This window comes from Tachysurus vachellii, chromosome 9 (assembly GCF_030014155.1).
Source record: "Tachysurus vachellii isolate PV-2020 chromosome 9, HZAU_Pvac_v1, whole genome shotgun sequence".
In the NCBI taxonomy this organism is placed as follows: Eukaryota; Metazoa; Chordata; class Actinopteri; order Siluriformes; family Bagridae; genus Tachysurus; species Tachysurus vachellii.
In genome coordinates, this window is record NC_083468.1 from 18189457 (window position 1) to 18211033 (window position 21577).

General features: G+C 38.1%; 1 protein-coding gene across 2 annotated transcripts; it reads right to left on the minus strand.

Moving 5' to 3' along the window:
• Nucleotides 1–1957: 1957 nt before the first annotated feature.
• On the minus strand, nucleotides 1958–21060 carry nudt4a (nudix (nucleoside diphosphate linked moiety X)-type motif 4a). 2 transcript variants are annotated; one of them, XM_060878061.1, is made up of 5 exons: nucleotides 20548–21060; nucleotides 9473–9583; nucleotides 5259–5303; nucleotides 4965–5052; nucleotides 1958–2601 (listed from the first exon to the last, which is right to left on the minus strand). In XM_060878061.1, the coding sequence occupies exons 1-5, from the start codon at nucleotides 20677–20679 to the stop codon at nucleotides 2399–2401; spliced, it is 579 nt and encodes a 192-aa protein (XP_060734044.1). In that variant the 5' UTR covers nucleotides 20680–21060; the 3' UTR covers nucleotides 1958–2398. The 2 variants fall into 2 exon arrangements, with proteins under 2 accessions (XP_060734044.1, XP_060734045.1); XM_060878062.1 differs by having other exon boundaries at nucleotides 4965–5049; nucleotides 20548–21058.
• Between the last annotated feature and the right edge of the window lie 517 nt (nucleotides 21061–21577).

Genomic DNA, 21577 nt, shown 5'->3' on the forward strand with positions numbered 1-21577 from the left:
AAATCATTTAAAATAGAGTTTGCATGATCTATGTCGCATAGTGGAACCACTCTCTAATGGGCCAATTTCAGTATAAAGGCCTTACATCTCTGTTAATCTCAAAATACCCTCTTGCTGAAACAAAGGCATGTCTGTCCAGCCACAGGCTGATTACCAATTCCTGAAAGTCACTTAGTTCCATCAATCCCAATAGAATTAGTGCTGTAGCTGTAATCTAGCATGCTCAGAAGGAGCAGGATCCACACACCCACACACCCGCACACACACACTACAGATTGACCTGACATCTTTGTATTGTTTTGGTGTTAGAGAGCTCTTGTCTGAGTTCACAATGTATTGTGAGCGAGCCGGTTGGACATGTCAGACGGCTCAGAAAATAAGGAAATAGGCATTAAGCAGATCTATAATTTACATCTCACACCATAAACATGTGGAAAGCAATGGCTTATATTAACCAGTACTGCCTTTTTCTATCAAGAGTCAAAAACCTTTTTTGAATGAGAAACTATGATGAGATGAGCTCTGTTCTCTCTGTACAGTATGGTCCAACAACAGTGGCATTGACTTTAAGGTCTAACCCTAACCATAGGTTCTGAGCCATGAGGATGCAGGGAATCTGCTGCTGAACTAGGGTTTGTATCAGGATTTTGTCATTAGGACCCACTGATCTGAAGTAGGTGCAGTTCAGTTAGGTTTTTGCACTAAAGTTTCCCCTGCTCTTCATCAGTGTATTATGTGTGGACTTTCAGTGTTAGGAGGGAAACACAGACACCTACAGTCAACATGTTTCTACTCATTTGTGAACTCCAAATTACACAATTTTACAAAATGAAACAATTTGTTGTTTAGCCCTTAAAGCTATAAAGTGTCAAGTAAGACATTAATTATGCATTTTTAAACTGAAATAGAATGTAATACATTACAGATCTGTGTTTCAGGATTGGCGATTATCTGGCAACCCATGTGGGAGGGACAGTGTAGGTACTGAGTGGGTCTGAAACACTGTGGTCACTGAGGTTAGGATTGACAGCCAAAACATAAAAACATACCTATCGTCAATTTTTGTACTTACCCCAAAAAGATGACTCTTTGTACATTAATTATAGTTTAATGATCCATTATGTTACACCAAAGACATTCGTGAGAGCTCAACACAGACAGAATGTACAAACCAACACACTAGTGCCACCTACTGGTCAGGAGTTTCCTGCTGGAAAAATCCAGCTGTTCCTGACTAGCTATGAAAATACAGGACGAGCTGCTTCTTAGATGGTCATTTTCAGTTTAACAGTTATATCACAGCTTCTTATTGCTTGTATAAATTAATAAAAATGTATTTATTTAGTGGTACTCTAATTCAGAGAAAACATAAATCCACTTAAAGACATTAAGGATGAAATTAGAAACCTGCAGCTGCCTATATCTTTGTGTGTGTGTGTGTGTGTGTTCACTCCACATTATTGCATGAGACTGTATTATGCACTGCTTACAATTTCATCATCAATCTATTAATAGATCTTAGTTATGGCTAATTGTTTTAGATGGAAGTGTGGCAAAAATCTATGTATGATATGATTTATGAGGCTGAAATACAGGAGCAATTTCTCTTTTGTCTACTAGTTCTTAATACTTGTATTAATATATTAAATGTTCCAATAAGTTCATGGCTTTAGTGCACATTTTTTAAAAAAAAAGTGAAATAGACTACAAAGATAAAAAAGGCCTCATGTTCCTGTACAAGACAGTAGACTTGCAATGCTTAATAGAATTAGTTTATGTTAGACTGCATTAGTCATGAAAAAAATGACAACTAAAGCTGTCAAAATCACACCACAGCATGCTGATGTCTCATAGACAGGGCATTGAGTAATACACTCTATCCGACACTCAGCTCATTTGTTTCAAATTACTGTAGTGCTTTTAGACATATTTAAGTAAAATAAACAACAAAATTGAATCCTTTTGGGGGGAGTTTTCATTGTGAATTTTTACATCAGGTATTGCACAGTATTTTAACCATTGCTAAAGATGCTTAATCTTCATGTCAAACTTTCTTTAAATCACTGCAACCTATGAATAAATAACACTAAAAATACATATATGAAATTTATCAGTTATTTAAAATTCCATCAAAAGGTGCTACAAATGTCTACTATCTGCACAATAGCCTTCATTCAAAGCTCAAGCCTATCGCATCTTTGTTCGGCTGTAGGAAAGAAATAGCACAAAAGCTCTTTAGCACTATGTTCTAAACTTGTGAGTCACAAAGGCACATTCATCTTTAAACCTTTGGCTTCTCAACGTTAAAAAAACTATTAAGAATAGAAATGCCGCATGCAAACTTGTAGTCCTTTCCAGTCCTTTTTGAGTGGCTGAAAGCTGCCCCCTGTTGGCAGTTCTATCTGTGGAATCGGGGCAGACTGTCATGTGAGGTGTTCTGATGGAGAGGCGTGTTATCGCCTTGGCCTGTTGGCTCCTGAGTGTTTCCATTAGTGGAGCCACAGCGAGGTGTGAGTCTGCGTAGGTACTCGGCATGGACCGGCTTATGGCACTGCAGCACCCGGATCGCCTCGTCGATCTTAAACCACTTTCTCTTGCGACCTGTTGGGCACATTGTAGAATGCTGTTATACTTTAGCACTTTGATAATAATAATAACAATTACACAATAAGCACTTGAACTGTATTACTACTAAATAGTCTTCTTTAAATAAAAAAAAACAAACTTGTTTTATATATCTATTATGCGCTTATAATTATGCAGCACACCTGTATCTAAGTAACAACGTCTCTGAAGTGTTAAAGCTGTTGTCTTTTTTCTTTTTTTTCTCTAAAAGAGAACTGGTGATGTCCTGGCAGTTCTGTACAGCAGAGTCAGATAATGTATCCTTATAATGAATGAATGAATCCTGACGTAATCTTTATTGTTATATCTGGTGTCAGAAGAGTTATGCTCTCTCTTGTTGTTTGTTTTGCATGTGTTTTTTTTTTTTCTCCCTCTGTTTCTTTTCTGAGTCCTCCCTCTCAGCCTCTTTCACAGGTAGCTGTTTGTCCTCAGCTGTGTCGGCTAACCAGTCATGACTGAAGCTGCACAAAGCCAAGAAGAAATTGCCAGAGGTTGAGAAAACAACTTCCCCCCACCGGCTTTCTCCAGAGCACTGTTTTTGTCCTGCCCAGCTTGGTGTAGCGACTCCTATTCTAGTTGTTGAATGTGCTAGTTACTAATGTTACCAGTTACCTTCATCGGTCCTGTCTATTCTTTGTTTCTTTTGTTGCTATTGTAGAATCAAACAGATTTGCTACACTAATAGTCGCTTATTTGTTTGGAGGTATTAGTGAGGGGGGTGTCATTTTTATTTAACTCAGTTTTCTCCTGTTTTTAGCCAGGAATAGAGCTCATTTTTATTTATTTATTTTTGTTTAGTTAGATGTCTTACTCCCCCAATCAGATTGATTTGTGTTTGTTATTTTTGCCCTGCCCGATTCTGAAGTAATTATTATTATTGGTATCAATAGTATGAATTTTTAGTCTTTGTTTTCTGAGTAAATAAAAATCTTCTCGGTACTTTCTTCTAGGTGCCGTGCCAGGGCTAGGACTAGCGCTCTTTATTAAAACCTTACTTATTTATTATTTTGTTGTTGCTTCCACATACGCCCCTAGACTAATATGGAATGTAACACTTCATCTGCAAGAATCTACATCCAGCCATTAAAACTGTCATTTGATTTATGACGAGTAAATGCTCCTGGGTATTTATGACTCAATTTATTTCTTACATTTATTTTATAATCTCCCTCCCCAACATCCACCCAGGCAGCTCATGTGAAGCATGCTGCAGGCGTCCCTGTGTGTACTGGGGGTATAATGCCCTATTTGGCAGCCATCCGTCCAGGCAGATGGATCAAGAGGGGCCATGGAGAGGGAGAGAGAGAAAAGAGAGAGAGCAAAGTGGGGAGTGTGGTGACGCTGACTGGAAAACAACTCTGGCACACCTCCTGGCAAACAAACTTGACGCTATTTATACTGCTGCAGCGAATGAAGGATTACCAGGTTTTCTCTTTCCACACCATCTACAAATAGTACAAGTTTGAATTACACTGTATGTGGGCAAACGGTTATTTATATACTTTCACCCCAATAGCAAGTTTGCTGGGACTAAAACACACGTCACATAAGGTTTTAAACAACATGTATAAAAACCATGTTTACCCGCAGAGTATAACAATGCAGTCAAGCCATGACCAGAAATCAGACCAGACCAGACTAAGCTCTAAACTCCAGCCACAAAAACCAAATACGTGGCTTTATAATTTCAGCACAAGCGCTCATAAAGTCTGCCGCTCTCAGACATGCCGGGTCACTACAGCTGACAGGGTATTTTATTCACCGAGTAACTTTGGTGATCAAAATGCTCTAAAATTGCACACGATTCTACACACCTGCACCTAATACACATATTACATACATATCATCATATATCATATCAGACCTGTATTCATATACTATATTTAATATTGTCTATACATCCTACCCTTTCCTACCTGTACAATTAAATTCTATTTTTACTGTAATTCTGTCCTTAGTATAATTGTATTTTATTTTAAAATTATTTTTATGACATCAGCAGTCGAAAACGCATTTCATACTGTGTACAACTGCGTATGTGACTACTAAAATATGATATGAATGCAATATTTGAATTGATCACGTGCCTGACATTCATATGACATAAGAAAACAGACAACTACAAGTCTGACAAAACGGAACAAGAAACCTAATATGTTGTAAACTTAATCTCTTGTGTTTGGCACTCAATCAGATACACACTAAAGCAGAAGGTCTCTGATGGCAGGGTGACATGAAATCGCTTTAGCACATGGAAAAAAAACAAATCTGAAAAAAGATCATAGCAGGGATAACATACAAAAGGTAATTGCTTTGTTTCCAGTTGTGTGTTAACCCACCAATGTTAACAGAGTCCTCCCAGTCCTCCAGTGTCTCTGTAACCGTAAGCACATACACATACGTTCGATGTTTGCTGTCTTGGTTCTGCTAAGTAAAAAAAAAAAAAGTCCGTTACCATAATAAAAAGCTACAGAAATAACATTTATACACCAGCAAATGTGTGAAACAATATTTTGTACATCATTAACATACATTATCAGAACAATTAGCTTCCATTTGTGATTTTAACCAGCTGCATGTTAGTAGGGCTCAAATTAATATCTGATCTTATGTAATACTGTTCAGCATCTTACCTCAAAAACCCCCAGTAATCTGCCAAGTGTGCCCCTTACGCCAGCCTGTGAAGTCGTGGAAAAAATAGATAGGAAAAAATAAATGAGGTATGCCCACAGGAAGAGGGGAAAAAAACATCTGTACTCCGAACTAGCACTGAAGGTTGTGCAATGTGTCTATTGACTGTCCACAATAAATGTGTCAGGATGAATTTACGTATAACAAATGAAATCAACCAGACAAATGAATACTATGCTACTTACATACAGCCAAAAAAATCACTGGTCCACTCTCATGTCTTATCCAATAGGAAAGGTTTTGACCTACAGTGTAATGTGCACTGCATTAAACACATAAAGGAGATATATGGCTCTGGCTGTGACATATAAGAGGTGTCCGATCACAGTTTATTAAAGAGAGGATGAGCATACAGAGTTGCTGGAGCTGAGCCACATTTCTTCACCTGTGCAGCTAAAACGTTGGGCCCCTGCTCTATGACGTAGGAGCCCTAAGCCATATATATTTCCACAGCACAGACAAGATTCCAGCATGTTCATATGAGACCAGTGTGCCTTCCCTTGAATACTGTGAAATACTCTAAACCAAGCTTGGGTTACTCTGTCTGTCATTCCCACTAGAGCACTCGGACCAGTCAGACTCATGGCTTGACACACTTGCTCATAAGACAAGACATTATATTTAGTATAGAATGTTTTGTTGCATAAGCAACAATAACCATATAAAAATTTCTCTTGGAAAACTCAATGTGAGCTTCTGTTCCACGTCCGTTTCCATTATAGATGCTTTTAATTTGCTGGTCAATAAATATGTTCTAGACAACCTTGTTGGACCTCCATCTAGAGAGTCAGTGTGAGCAATAATAGCTTTCACTCTACAGTGATCACAAAGAGGAGTGCTGGAAGCAGATCAAATTTCTGAGGTGTTTTTCAGTCAGCACTTTCAAACACTATCATCTGACTTCTTGCTCTTAAGAGCACATCACGTTCCAGAAACACAAACTACTAAAGGCACAAATGTCATAACTCATATGCCAACTCGGACACAGCTCCAGAGATTTTGGCGCCCTTGAGCCTCAGCATTACCACTGGAATTCTGTAGATCATGTAGGCCAACAGGCCGTTTCTGGATTTCTCAAGAGCGTCTAACACAAATGGGGTTAAACGCCTTCAGGCATGATCAAACTAACATTATTCATGTCATATATGGAGTAATTATATGGAGTTACATTAATATTTATGTGGGGAAATGGAACTGAGTTAATCCTGTGCTTAAGACTTAAGTCAATGTTCATTTTATACAAATTATTTCAGAAATTTATTCATTAAAAAAAAAAAAAACTTCTTTGAGATGAACAATATCTTCGATTAAGATTATGTCTAAAAAAATTATTTACAGAGACAATCAATCAATAAATGAATATTATATGGGGTATAATAGCATATAATAATTAGTAGTGTAATATTTATGCATTTAATATTAGCTTCAAATGCCATCTCTCAGATTTCTTGAGCACAAATATAACTAAAGGCATGATTTATTATGTTACACATTGAGGTTACATCAAACTGTCAGCCAGTGAGCTGGACTTTATACCATAGCTTTCGCAAGTTGATTTCACGTGAAAAAAAATGCAGGAGTGTCCAAGTTCAGAATCCACCTCAGTTTTAAGTAAACTTCATCCCTGCATGTGTAACACGTGTGTAAGTTCTGAATAGAAGGTACAAGTCTGTAGTAATGTCTAATACAGATGTAGGCAATTCCAGGAACAAACCTTTTACTATACACACATTACTCAACTCTATGGATATGGTTAGGCTAATATGGTTAGCATAACCATAGTCGAACATGGTAAGTCATTCATGTAGTTGGTTAATCTTATAAGTAAAACAAGGAATTGTTGTTCATATCCAACATATTGAGAACGTGTTTGACATACTGAACACTGAACACTCTCTTTCAGTTAACTTTACCTTTAAAGTTGTTTTAGGGAAACTGGAATATAAACCAGTTAAAAAATAAATAAAAAAAAAAGGACTTTGTACTTTATTTGTATTTTTGCATTCCATCAAGTCCCATTTATTTACATATAGATATACCCATGTTGTTTGTTTAAACCACTGGACTTCTGACTGCTGTGAAATGACAGTAAACACAAGTAACAAGCTTCAAACTGATGATGCAACCTGAAGTATATGTCATCACTGTTGGATGTATTATTGTTAAAAGGGATGGATACAGACTCATGATGTTTGGTCTGACATTAACTGAACTGAACAGTCTAATCAAGGATGACTGCTAAGCTTTCAGTGACAGGACTGACTTGTCATTTCTTTATATAGTCAAATATGTACCGCATTCCTGTGAAAGTAATTACTCATCTCTTCGGGTCTTGTAATAGGAGCACCATAGCATGGGTGTGCAGGGTCAGTCATGATACAGCACCCCTGGAGCATAGAGGATTAGGTGTATTGCTCAGGGTAGCACTTATATAACATAATATTTATCACTAGTAGAACTATCAGAGAAATTTATCGTTACTCAAGATTATGACAAGATGTTTCCAAGATATTTTTGCAATGCAAAGATAAGTGGTTTGTGTATTGAGGTATGAGCTCCTGCTCTTCTTCCAACAGTGGTTTGTGATACCTTCATCCCTGCCCTATGGAGGTTACTGGTGATGTCAATGACAGTTGTTTGTGTATTTCTTCATCTGTGTTTTTCTTTCGTCATCAAATGCTGTTGCATTACCTCACCAACTAGTTCGGGGTTATTAGTACACCAGTGTTTCCTTTCTTTCTCAAAAAAAATAATCCAAATGCCTTTGTTGACTCCGTCTAATGCTTATGCAATGGATGCTTTTCTCCCATAGACAAATGTAGTCTACATAGATGAAACCCAAGGCTTAAACAAAGAGTAGATATTCAGAGCTATTATTTCAACAAGCAATCTAACCTGAGAAACAAGAACAAGAAATATGGGTCAGCCAAGTTCTAATATTTTTGATCACTTGAAAAATGTTGTATGTGCTTTGTAATACCCTGTTTATCATATCAGGATGTGAAAATGAGGATCAGGATTTGATCTCAAACCCAAATTTCCTCAGTGTATAGCAAAAACTAACGACTGGACCTTGTCATTCCAATACTTTAAGAGGAAGCTGTATGTTTGCTTGCAACCTTAAGTCATGGAGAAACTACACTGACATGGAATGCAACACTCAGGAGGCCTGCTTCTAGTTATTTACAGACTCTGTATCTTGTCTTTATGAAACATGCATTAAGTCATCGTGTTTAAGAGGTTAGGGCAGAAAACCCATTCTCAGAAATACTTTACTCTACAAATGATGGCGCAGCAACTCACATATCGGAGGCTTGATACATTTTCACAGTATACTGCTAAACCTGCAACACTCACATGGAGGCAGTCACTGGACACTGAAAGTGAATCCCTCATACTTGTTTAAGGAAATGTTTTCTTCCAAGATAAGGAGAACTACGGTAACTGGACACTGACTCCAAATGTTGTCTCTATGTCTCAAAGTTGTCAACAGGTGGAAAAGGCCCCTTGAGGCAGGTTTTCTGTACACACTAAAAATCATAACATCTACAGCCTTTCATTAGAAACTCCAAAGCAATTAACAGTACAACTACAGAGACTTATAATATAGAATTACAAGGTGAAGGGACAGTCATTGGCTGTTAAGGATGTCACCAATACTGGTGAGTCATTTATTAATAAGCACCAATGGTATGGGTTTGAGATTCAAACCTAAAAGCTTCTCTAGCAGTTTTAAAAGTGTGGGCAAAAGTTCATGAATGCAGCTTGCCATGTCATATGCTTAGTTCCAAGTAGCTGTAGTGAGTGTTGTAGTGTTCTGTTACCATAAGACACACTTATGAAAACTAGGAGAACCAAGCTGCCAACAAGTATGCAACATGAAGTCAGCAATATAGGTGGAATATTATTAGAAATATAAAAATATCCAAATTTAGTCCAAAATAAATACTTGGCGCTAGTTTAGATTTCTACATTCCTATCACGTTTACACAAAGCAATAAACAAGGAAATGTGATACTGACAGGATCTGAAATGCTATTTGGACTGAGGAAGGAAAATGGTTTTGGCAGCATGTCACTGGAGTATATGAATATACAGGACATTAACTAGCCATCATATTTTTTTATGGCTGAGTTCAAAAGGACTGACAGCTCACCTCTTCATAGACCTCTCTCACAGCAGTGCCACCGGGCTCTTCCTCTGGCTCCATCCCACCTCCTGGAACAATCCACTGATCCGGGTGCCGGCTGCTGCTCACAAGAAGTACCTAATCGCACACACACACACACACACACACACACACACACACACACAGACACACACAGACACACACAGACACACACAGACACACACAGACACACACACACAGTCAGCAAGCAGTCAAGCACAACCTTAATGAACAAATTATCACATTATCATGATGACAACTGATAGCACTTGTGAACTGAGCGCATTCATACATCAAATGAGAACAATCATCATTAAAGGGCATGAGAGAGAGAGAGAGAGAGAGAGAGAGAGAGAGAGAGAGACTTTACAGAGACTTTATATAGTTCATTTACTTGTGTGGTTATTTATATGGTTAATAAAAGATTAATTAAGAAAATTATAAATCTATCATATTGAAACACCCATGTATCGATCAAATCTGAATTGTGTGCATAATTACACTCATCTTTTCAGTAAATTTGCACAAAGCACAAAATGGTTGTTGTGAGCCACCCAGCTTCATGGTGAAGACATTTGCATGGTTGGTCTTTTGTCACACTGTCAAGAGACACAGATTCAGGGTCATGGCTCATTAACATGGAAGAATTGATGTCAGAGTGACTCACCATCTTGCCATTTCGGAAAACAAATACTGATAAAAAAACAAATACTGACAAATACTAACTATCGCTAAACTTTGGGCTTACAGTACTTAATTTTTTTGTCCGTTGAGTTTAGCACACAGGCTTTTATTTACAATTAGTGTACTTTAATACACCAAACAAAAAACAATAACATTTAATGGCTTTAAATTATTCACCAATCTGAAAATTACATGGATGTTAAAAATAAAATTTAAAAATGATACAGATTTCAAAGAATGAAGTCTATGATTTCATAAATCACCATAATCTAATGGCACAATCATTACTCTCTCTCTTTAATGGATTAGTTCAGCTTTCCTCATTACCGTCTTTCTGTATTCTATTCTTGTCTTTCTATACTAGGCCTACCAGTCATTTCCACACTCTAACAAGGAGCTAAAACCCTCTGTGTAATGTGGCCAGTCTGGGATACAGTGATTCACTGTTTCCCACATACAAGGGATACTTTGGTGCTGTGCCCAAATATATTGATTGGAGGCCAATTTTTTTTATTATTTATGCACTTCTAGAACAAAAAACACCACACCTTGTTTCCAGTTAGGCTGTGAAATGAACATGGTTTGGTGAGGAAGAAGAGAAAGAAAGAAACAGTATGAGTGAAAGAGAGAGAGAGAGGTAGTAATGTCAGAAAAGCAGCAAACTTCCGTTGTATTTTATTGAAACTCAAAGTTGTTTTCAACCTCCAATAAGGAAAAAACAAAGAAAAAACACAGAAAAAGCCCATAAACTTGGACTACTTAAGAAATCAGTAATGTTTCTTCAACCCTAAGCTCAGTACATTAGATCAAATCAAATCAAATCAATAAACAATACTGCATCAACAATAAATAAAGTAGTAATTGATGTACATAGGTTATGCTGTACATATCAGGCACTAAAGAGTTAACTCTGGATGCTGGTCCCAAACCCGAATAACAAGGGAGGGTTGCAGCTGATAGGGCATCTGGCGTAAAACCTGCAGAACTGGACAGAACTGGTATAACATAAAAATTTCCTAATAATACTGCAAACTGTTTGGCTACCAAACATCATTGCATTAGCAGTCTGTTTGTGTTAACTCACAGTACCATTAAATATGCCAGGAGCACATTACATAACTTTCAATCTCAGAATTGCAGATCAGTTCACACTTACATTATGGGAAGCATGCTTAATCCCAAAATCCAGTTCTCACTGACAAACACGAGAGCTATACATCATGTGACTGTCACTATTTTGTACACCACTATTCCCTGTGACCTCATATGTCGTATCATGAAGCCTTTCTAAAGCAATCCTTAAACCTGGAATATTTTTCTTTCTCTCTGGCAGTTAATAAGACCAAAAAGGCAACTTTCAATATAACCGATAAACTTCAACACAATTGTCATAATCTCCTTCTAAAAAAAGTTAAATAAAATTTTGCACAAATCTTCCCCTTTTAGCAACAATTCATTCATTCATTCATTAATTCATTTTCTACCGCTTATCCGAACTACCTCGGGTCACGGGGAGCCTGTGCTTATCTCAGGCGTCATCGGGCATCAAGGCAGGATACACCCTGGACGGAGTGCCAACCCATCGCAGGGCACACAAAGCACACTCTCATTCACTCACGCAATCACACACTACGGACAATTTTCCAGAGATGCCAATCAACCTACCATGCATGTCTTTGGACTGGGGGAGGAAACCGGAGTACCTGGAGGAAACCCCCGAGGCACGGGGAGAACATGCAAACTCCACACACAAGGCGGAGGCGGGAATCGAACCCCCAACCCTGGAGGTGTGAGGCAAATGTTCTAACCACTAAGCCACCGTGCCCCCCTAGCAACAATTCAATATTTATAATCTTCCTTAAATACCATGCTACTGTTAAAGAGCTGTTATAAATAATTGATAGCTCCTTCTTAGTCAGATTTAAGTCTTCAACTGTGATGTTGTATTAAGAGGAAATTATGACTATTAACACATTAAAGTTTTGTGGTCACTTCCAGGAGTACAATAACATACAAAACATCAGCAATAAGTGTATATCGTCATTATTTCCTCTTGATACATCACAGTTGAAGACATTATGTCACTATGTCACGTTTGCACTCCAACTTCATATTACAGAAGGTAATTCTATAACCGATAAATCACTTGACACAACCAGGCTTTAGGCAACGGCGATGAAATCCATAGCATGAGCCGACATGCTACTGTTATGTCTAATTTGTCACATATAATCATGTATTGTGAAAACAGGAAGCCACCTTCTGCATTCCACTATTCTATCTATCTATCTATCCATTTCCTTTTATAAATGTAGCTCTATAGTGTTTGTGTCTGCATACTGTATAGAGCTGGGGGAAAAACTCATTAAAATCCATCAAATAGCCTTGAATAATAAATCATCATCAACAACAACAAAAATCCATATAATTGAACAACAGATAGATGTGCTGTCATATACCCATTTCTGAGCTACTGTCCCTCATACATGAACAAGTTATACAATTACAACTCAAGCGTTTAAAAGAAGAAAGTGTTTATGGTTTGAGGTTGAGGGGGATAAATGCTGTAGCAGCATGTAGCAGAGTGTGACATACTCAACTAAACATCCGCACTAGACACATCGCTGGACTGACACCAGTACTACAGACTTTAGGAGAAGTTAAAGCCACAACCCATCCACATACTCAGAATTCCTTTGTGCTGAATGTATGTTATACATATTTACTTCAGTGTGTGAAATCATTTATTCAAATTGAATTTAGATTCAGGGGGGCACGGTGGCTTAGTGGTTAGCACGTTCGCCTCACACCTCCAGGGTCGGGGTTCGATTCCCACCTCCGCCTTGTGTGTGTGGAGTTTGCATGTTCTCCCCGTGCCTTGGGGGTTTCCTCCGGGTACTCCGGTTTCCTCCCCGGTCCAAAGACATGCATGGTAGGTTGATTGGCATCTCTGGAAAATTGTCCGTAGTGTGTGATTGCGTGAGTGAATGAGAGTGTGTGTGTGCCCTGCGATGGGTTGGCACTCCGTCCAGGGTGTATCCTGCCTTGATGCCCGATGACGCCTGAGATAGGCACAGGCTCCCCGTGACCCGAGGTAGTTCGGATAAGCGGTAGAAAATGAGTGAGAGAGAGAGAATTTAGATTCAACTTGTATTGCGGTCACTAATTAGGTTTATCGCAGTAAACGCAACTAGGGATACAGTGATGCCATGCTTATTTTCCTCATACACATGAGCATAAATATCACTGAAAGCAACAACTGATTCCACTATTTTACTATATAATGTAAGTTTTAAATGCTGTACTAATAGCTGCACATCAAAGAGTTTCCAGAGTAAAACCAAATCCTGTCTTTTCAATTATAAACTAACTTGATTAAAGATAAATAATGTAGCTATCACTGCTAGATAACATTAAGTGTACACTATACATGTCCACTATGTCAACCAGGGAAATGTAAAAGGAGTTAAATGAATTTCTGTTATTAGTTATTTTATTATTAGTATTGTCTGAAAATAAACCCCAAAAGGTAATCCCTAACTACAAAGAACTGGTTTGATGGACTCCCATAAGCAAGCTGCACACCTGCATAATAGTAAGTAAACTTCAGTTGTTCTCTTAAAACCACTTCCTGTGTGTTCATGTCATTCTAACCAGACATTTCAATAAAATGCTGTATTGGCATGTGTTCAGAGCTGAATGCTGGAAAGCAGGGCTGTCTTCTCCGGGTAAATGAGCTGCAAAATGACAGGTCAAAGCAAACTACAAAACCACACAGACACTCGGTTTACAAAGCCATTGGAACAGCACTCGTCTCTCTGCATGAGAACAGACAGATTAACTGCACCATGCCGACAGGCACGTACACTGCAGATGAACAGTAAAGAGTGAACAGAGGTGTCACAAACGTTCACTATGGACATCATACCATTTGATCAGTCACTTTCTCAATTTCAGTGTTTCATCATTATCAAAATCACTGATTTATTTGAGAAGCTGCCAATTCAAAAAATACTGAACTAGTTCAGAGGTAACATCCAACTTTACACTTTTTTAGCAATACTCCAAATGATGTACTCTAATACTCTAAATGATGTATGGTTTATTCCTCATTCATACATCCTTTAGCTTGCAACATGATAAGACTTCATTAATTCATTTCAAGATGCAACACTATTAAGAATATCAAGACCTGGAAAGTATATATGATTAAAAAAAGGTTTATGCCATAACCTCTATATAAGAGTATAATGTGGCTGTGGAAACACCTTTGGAAAACTGTGTTCTGGGCTGGATTGCAGGTTTGCGCTTGGATGAGCCCTCAGTCTGATCTCAGCATGTTCAGAAAGAAAATATATGGCTGCAATGAGTAAGCTCACAGCATAGCCAGGTAATTTTCCTGTGATTAAGAAAGCATTCTGTGTGCTGGAAAAACTTTAACGAGAAGAAATGCAGTAAAACCAGAATAACCACTTGCAGTGCTTTTCCCATGAAGGACTGGATTAAAATTTAGTGACAGTGATCCAGGACAGGTACGTAAACAAAATCTCACAACATTTTGACAAATTTTGTTTAATGCAACTTTAAATGCCCTCAAAGAAATCATGGAGAGAGGAGATAGGGGTAGGTGTTGCGTTCAACAACACACATCACTTATCTAGAGGACTAGAGGTTGTTACTAAGAATTCAAATGTCCAACCAGAAATAAACCAACAAAAACATCCTCAACTTAAAATTTGTCAACTTGGGTTAGTCTTCTCATTTACGAGTTCCCAGTTTATGTCAATCGACATGGCTGCACTCAGCATGAGAAGTAAACATGCTAATCTAGCTATACTGTATACACAAGCGCTTTCTTTAGATCAATCAATAAGCAGACCTTTTGGCTTGTTAATACTGGAACACTGACTAGACAGATCATTTGAGCAAGAATGACAAGCAGATTGCAGCATTATAGATCAAAGCATACATGCGTGGTTTCTTATCTGAGGTCTACACAGAAATCTTAATAAATCTCACAATAATGTCATACGTTTTTACTATAAATACCCTGTAACATAAAATTACAAATTTTAATAAGAAACAAAAAGGTATGAATAAAAAATATCAGTTAAAAGTTAAGGGGGTCACGGTGGCTTAGTGGTTAGCACGTTCGCCTCACACCTCCAGGGTTGGGGGTTCGATTCCTGCCTCCGCCTTGTGTGTGTGGAGTTTGCATGTTCTCCCCGTGCCTCGGGGGTTTCCTCCGGGTACTCCGGTTTCCTCCCCCGGTCCAAAGACATGCATGGTAGGTTGATTGGCATCTCTGGAAAATTGTCCATAGTGTGTGATTGCGTGAGTGAATGAGAGTGTGTGTGTGTCCTGTGATGGGTTGGCACTCCGTCCAGGGTGTATCCTGCCTTGATGCCCGATGACGCCTGAGATAGGCACAGGCTCCCCGTGACCCGAGGTAGTTCGGATAAGCGGTAGAAAATGAGTGAGAGTGAGTGAGTTAAAAGTTAACTAAAAGAAGTGTCAGTTCGTTAACTAAAGAATTAGCTTAAAACTAGCTGCTAATGGGATAACTTTACATATAATATTAATTTGGTGAACTATTATAATATTTCAAACAGTTCTTGCTCTCTGGTTATGTTCCTTCAAGGATGAAAAAAGAGAAACACTGAGTTGAGCCAATTGGGTAAATCCAAGGGTTTCTTGCACAGTGTTGGGAGTGTTTACTGCTAAGCTACTCACTGGTTTATCATCAAAGTACAAATAATGTAGGTGTAACATGTTTTCTTAGTTTGTCTTAGCTTAACTAATTACATTACGACTGCATGTGACTGTTTGTTAGCTAGCTGACTGGATGATTAGAGGCAGGGTATATTAATACATGCTAAACGTTTCTTTCCTGTCAGATTAGCTAATGTTAGCTAGTTGACCAACACTGAAATGAATATTATAAAAATGTTTCTTGGATGAATGGATGATAATCTCAAACTGATATTTGAGATAATATTTAGGATAATGACATAAATGAAAGCATGTGAAAAATATTATTTTAAAAATCTTGCTAATTCTGACTTCATACAACAATCTGAAGTGAGAAAATGCTTCTGATGTAGCTGTAAAGGCTGCTACCTCATGCTCCATCTATTCTCTACATCAAATAAAAAAAAAGGTTTTCTTTTAAGTGAAACGAATTCAAAAAATCTAATGTAGTGAATCTGTGCTTCTCGCACATTTAGTCTAAAGCATGGGCACGAGGAATGGTGTGACACACACGCTGTGCTATAGCTGTGATATAGATGTGACATGCAATGGATTAAGTACGAAAGCACAAAGTAGGTATGTTTTAGAAAGTGTTAAATGGGAGATGTGACAGAAGGTCAGATGCACAGTGTGCCTTTTTTTGCCTTTCCTCCTGAGAGAAGAGAAGTGAATAGACCGGGTAAAGGAATTCTGTCAGGGGACGGCAAGTGCTTTCATTCCAGTTCTATAAATTGCTGCTGATGGATCACTTGGTGCTTTGGCACATGGTGTAACTTGCTTTCCTTCGTTGCCCCCACCATCTCACAATCACACGGAGAAGATTGTGTCCTTTCATTATGCTGAACATGCTCCAGGACTCTCACAGTGCCCCGAGATTTAAATAATCAAGGCTCATTTCTGTAGTGAAAACACATCAGAATGTTTAACTTAAAAAATTTACAACTTTCCTAGCTGAAGTCTCAGCAAACAGTGTGTAATAGCTTTGTGTCTCATGCTTAAAAATGAGCACTATGCTTCACACAGCCAAAATGTAAATACTAAAGATATACACTACATTTTTCAGCCGTTGCCTTTGTCTGTTTCCTATTTAGATTCACAACATTTGGCAGACACCCTTCTCGAGAGCGATGTACTAAAGTGCTTTATAGTCTCTATCAATACATCCATTCCAGTTTGCTAGGTCATGGACTAAGGATACCATGAATCTAAATCTCTGGGATAAGGCACAGGACCTTTTTCCCCCATCTTGTAGGTTGTGCTATAACAGTGCAAGATCCAAAATTACAATTTTGAAGTTCTAATACTATGGGATGTTTCTAAAATTAAATGAAAACAAGCTTTGTGGTTATTTTAAATCTGACCTTGAAGAATCCATGTTTTGAATGTAATTTGAAGTTAAACACCGAGCAGACTAAACACACTCAAGGACATTCATTTGATTCCAAAGCAGTCCCCATGGAGAACAAATTTAGGCTGAGTGACACTGAAATACGATGAATTAGGTCTTAGAGTGAACATGCAAACATGTCTCAAGCAAAAAATAGACTCAGGCTATAACAGTGAAATTATTTTTGATGTCTTTGCCTTGCGCAAGTATTCAAGCAGCCTGAATTTATGAATACGGTCACCAAATTTCAGGGTTTATACTTTTTAAAATGAACCTTTTTAAAATGAACAATGAGTTACAGATCACTGTACCTGCTCGAGGTTAGCATTAAGATATTTCTTCTATTTTGTGCTTATGTGCAATCTCACATGTCGTATTGCTGATCACATGCCAAGTGAGTAGGTTTGTTTGCTTCCCCATTCAAGTGAAAGGAAGTGCAATCTGAAGTGAAAGAGAAGAGTGCAATCTCACTTACAAAGTTATTCAGCTTCCTTTTTAACTTTCTCCAGCAGCCCCTAAATGACAATGTCTATGTGAGATCAATTCAATATGCATTCACTATCTACTTTATTAAGAATGCCTGTACACCTACTGGTTCATGTAATTAAAACAAAAAAAAATTAAATTAAAAAAAGGACAAGAGCTTCAGTTAATGCTCACATCAAGCATCAGAAATTAAAAATGTGATCACAGTTACTTTGACATTTGGGTGGTTGTTGGTGCTTGTGGATCTCCAGCACATTTCACATGTATGGTGCAAAAAACAAGCAACAAAAACAAGCAACAGTTCTATGGGTGTAAACCTCTTGCTGAAAAGAAGTTAAAGGAGAATCCCAGACTGGTTCAAACACACAAGAACGCTACAGTAACTCAAATTACCAGTCTTTACAAACTCAGTGAACAGAAAAGCATGTCATAACGCGCAACACAGAAGGTGAATAGGCTTCAACAACATTAGACAACATCAGGTTTCACTCATTTCTGTAGAGAACAGGAATCCGAGACTACAGTAGACACAGGATTAGTGATGGAAAAAGACCAGGTGATGTTCTTCCAATCTTTAAGGTTCCACTCTATAACTTGTGAGATATTCATGAAATTAAGTTGGTAGGAAGCTGCACCAAGTCTAACAATGCTATGCAATGCAATGCAATGCAATGCAATGTCTAACAATCCAAGAAGGATAAGAAAAAAGACTGTGTGGAACAGTACACTCAATGTGCTCCTTCTGGGACTTTGATCACATGAGAGAAAAAGCCGGCCAAATACTCAGAAGGAAGGACTTGAAATTAAAACTGTGCTGTTCAAATGATGATTAGTGCTTAATGTGCTCTGTAATCCAAGACAGATGAAGGAGACAACAGATAAAAGGTGAAAAACCATATAAAAAAACTGTCTCTCAAACCACAAGAGATACCTGTAGTCTCCCAATTCTCATCGAATTACTCACCAGCAGTGTCCAGATAGTGTAATATTATACTTCTGACAATAAAATAAATCATTTGTTTATACTAACTGATAATATCTAATAAGTCAATTTCAATTACTAGTCTACTGGTAGACAGGGGAAAGTCCTCTAAAACCCAATGAACAAAACACTAATGCATAAAATAATAACAGTAATAAAGTACGCTTTTTAGTATGCACACAAATCGTTATGTTTAAACGCTTTGATTATTACATTACAGCGTATAAATCAGGGTCACTTGTTTTATGTTTATTGTGTTTAATTCAATTTTATTTGTATAGCACTTAAAGTAGTGTAAGTGGTCAAAGCCTACCATTACAAAAGCTACAATATCCATCACTGAAGTCATAATTCATTTCATATTTTTCACTGGTCAGACATAAAAACACCTATTAATGATGTTAAATTTGTACTCTGTTGTTAAAGGTTAGCCACTGAGGAATAAAAAAATCTTCATGGCTCTAATAAATAGACAGAAAATCCCTGCACACATTTGAATATTATTTGTATAGTTTCAGTATTTCCATACAATAAATCACTATGGAGGGTGTTTGCATAGTGTATTTTAGGTTAACAAGGGCCTTCGCTGCAAAATGTCTATAAAATCTGTGTGATAGCGAGATTGGCTCTGTGCACTTTTTTATATATGGATTCAAAAGTGTCCATGGACAGATGTATCGGAGTGAATGGGATTCCAGTACTGTATAATTCTGCCACTAACACTTGACTATTGCCTGACATGCCTCTATAAAAATAACATGGGTTTAAAGCTTTGCTATGTAATATGATATACTTGACACACACCATGAAAAAGATGTACACTATACAGATTTGTGAACACTTGACCATCACAGTCATTTGTGGTTCTTCCACATGATGTTGTCAGAAAGTTGGAAGCACACAACTTAATAGAATGTCTTCTGTTTTTTGTAGTGTTACAGTTTCCATTCACTGGAATTATGCCAAAATCTGACCAGCTTGACAGTGTTCTTGTGCACAAAGCAAGATTCAAGTAAAAGAAGATGAGTGGCCTGAACAAAGCCCTGGCCTCAACCTTGCTGAACACTTTCGGGATGAATCTTAATGCTGACTGCACCCCAGACCTCCTCACCTGACTTCAATACCTGACTTAACTAAAGCTTTTGTGGCTGAATGAGCACAAATCTTCACAGCCACACTACAAAATCTAGTGGAAATCCTTCAGAGAAGTGTGGACATTATTATAACAACAAATAAGGGACTACATCCAGATTGGGATGTTCAAACACCACATGGGGTGTGATGGGAACATGTCCTTAAGTCTTTAGCTATTTAATGTATCTCAGAGTGTATGCTGGGATATTTATCATGTATTCTGCGGCTTATATCAGGATTTATAATCGTACATGGTTTCCAAAAAGTAAGGAACCAATAGTTAAACTACACTTTATTAATTTATTCTTAATCTACTTTTAACTTATAGTTGAAAATGATATTGACATTAAATAAAAGAGTAGAGAGTAGAGAGAGAGAGAGAGAGAGCTTCTTGGTACTAGTATTGGGACCTGACTTCTCAGACATCTCATGTATCTGTATGTATATCTGATATAACAGGGTATAGAACAGTGTAAATATAAAATGTTCATTTACCCGGGTGTAGATCACGTGTATCAGGATATATAAGTGTATCAGGGTATATAAGAGTAAATATCAGAGTGTATGTTAACGTTAAGGGATTGGATAAGGCTGGTAGTCAGTCATTAATCACAAATCAGTGCTGAACACACAGCCTACCTCGTCTTCCCGGTCGTTCTTGAAGCACAAACACGCAGCCCGTTTTTTAAAGCCTTCGCCGTCGTACGTCCGCGTCTGATTGGGCTTGAACTTCATCATGTATTCCAGATCACTGAGATTCTCCATAAGCATAAGGAAACTGTTCCTGGTGCGGTCCTAAGTGGATTTCTCTCAGACCAGTACAACAAAATCTTTGAATTTCCCATGCACTGTGTATCTTTTAAGCTTCACGCTGAAAAGAAATCCTCGCTCTCTTGGTCTTTTCCTCACCATGGTGGCTCGTTTCTGAGCTCCGCGAGCATCATGTCCGACTGCGCGCTTCGCACTTTACGCACTGTTCCTCCTCCACACACTGCGCAGACGCGTGCACAAGGACTGGAACATGCACAGAGCGGACTTTTGGAAATCTGAACGACTAGAAAAAAATGGACTGGGAGATGTTCAAACAACCGTGCGTGAGGAAATCACGGTATGCGTGCGTCGTAGCGTGCGAAACCAAATCACTTAAAGTACAAACAGGGACCTTTTTATAGCAGGGATTGTTTTTTAATAGATTTAGCGCTTCTCTGGTGACATCTAGCGTCCCTCTCTAACGTAGGAACAGTTTTTATACCCGATGAAGTGCTTGGCATCCAGATGCACCACCATAAGGATGCATTCTTTTTCTTCTACATTCGGCTTTTCCCGTTAGGGGTCGCCACAATGATTCATCTGCATCCTCTTCTGTACAAAAAAAATCTATGCACACAATCTATGCAGTTGATGTTAATTCTACGAACACGTATGTGGGCGCGTGCACGTGTGAGAGAGTCATAGCTACAAAAACACAGACATGCGCAAAGCTTGCAACTCTGACATACTGCACATCAGATTTTGCAACACATGGAGTCATTATGTCATTATGTTAACCAAAGAAGAGCCAGGAGCTCAAAATGCAGGAGTGCCTAGCATTTTCATTCAGTGATGTGGAAACCAACAATGGTTAATCAGACTTAAAATAATCAGGAGCATAACATACATAGACCGCATG

Bases quoted from the DNA above. Each gene is read 5' to 3' on its own strand.
- nudt4a (XM_060878061.1), bottom strand. From the start codon at position 20,679: ATGCTTATGGAGAATCTCAGTGATCTGGAATACATGATGAAGTTCAAG. The intron at 9,584-20,547 runs GTAGGCTGTGTG...GTGTGCGATTAG, and splicing joins AGAACGACCGGGAAGACGAG to GTACTTCTTGTGAGCAGCAG. The intron at 5,053-5,258 runs GTAAGATGCTGA...TTTTTTACTTAG, and splicing joins GATTACTGGGGGTTTTTGAG to CAGAACCAAGACAGCAAACA.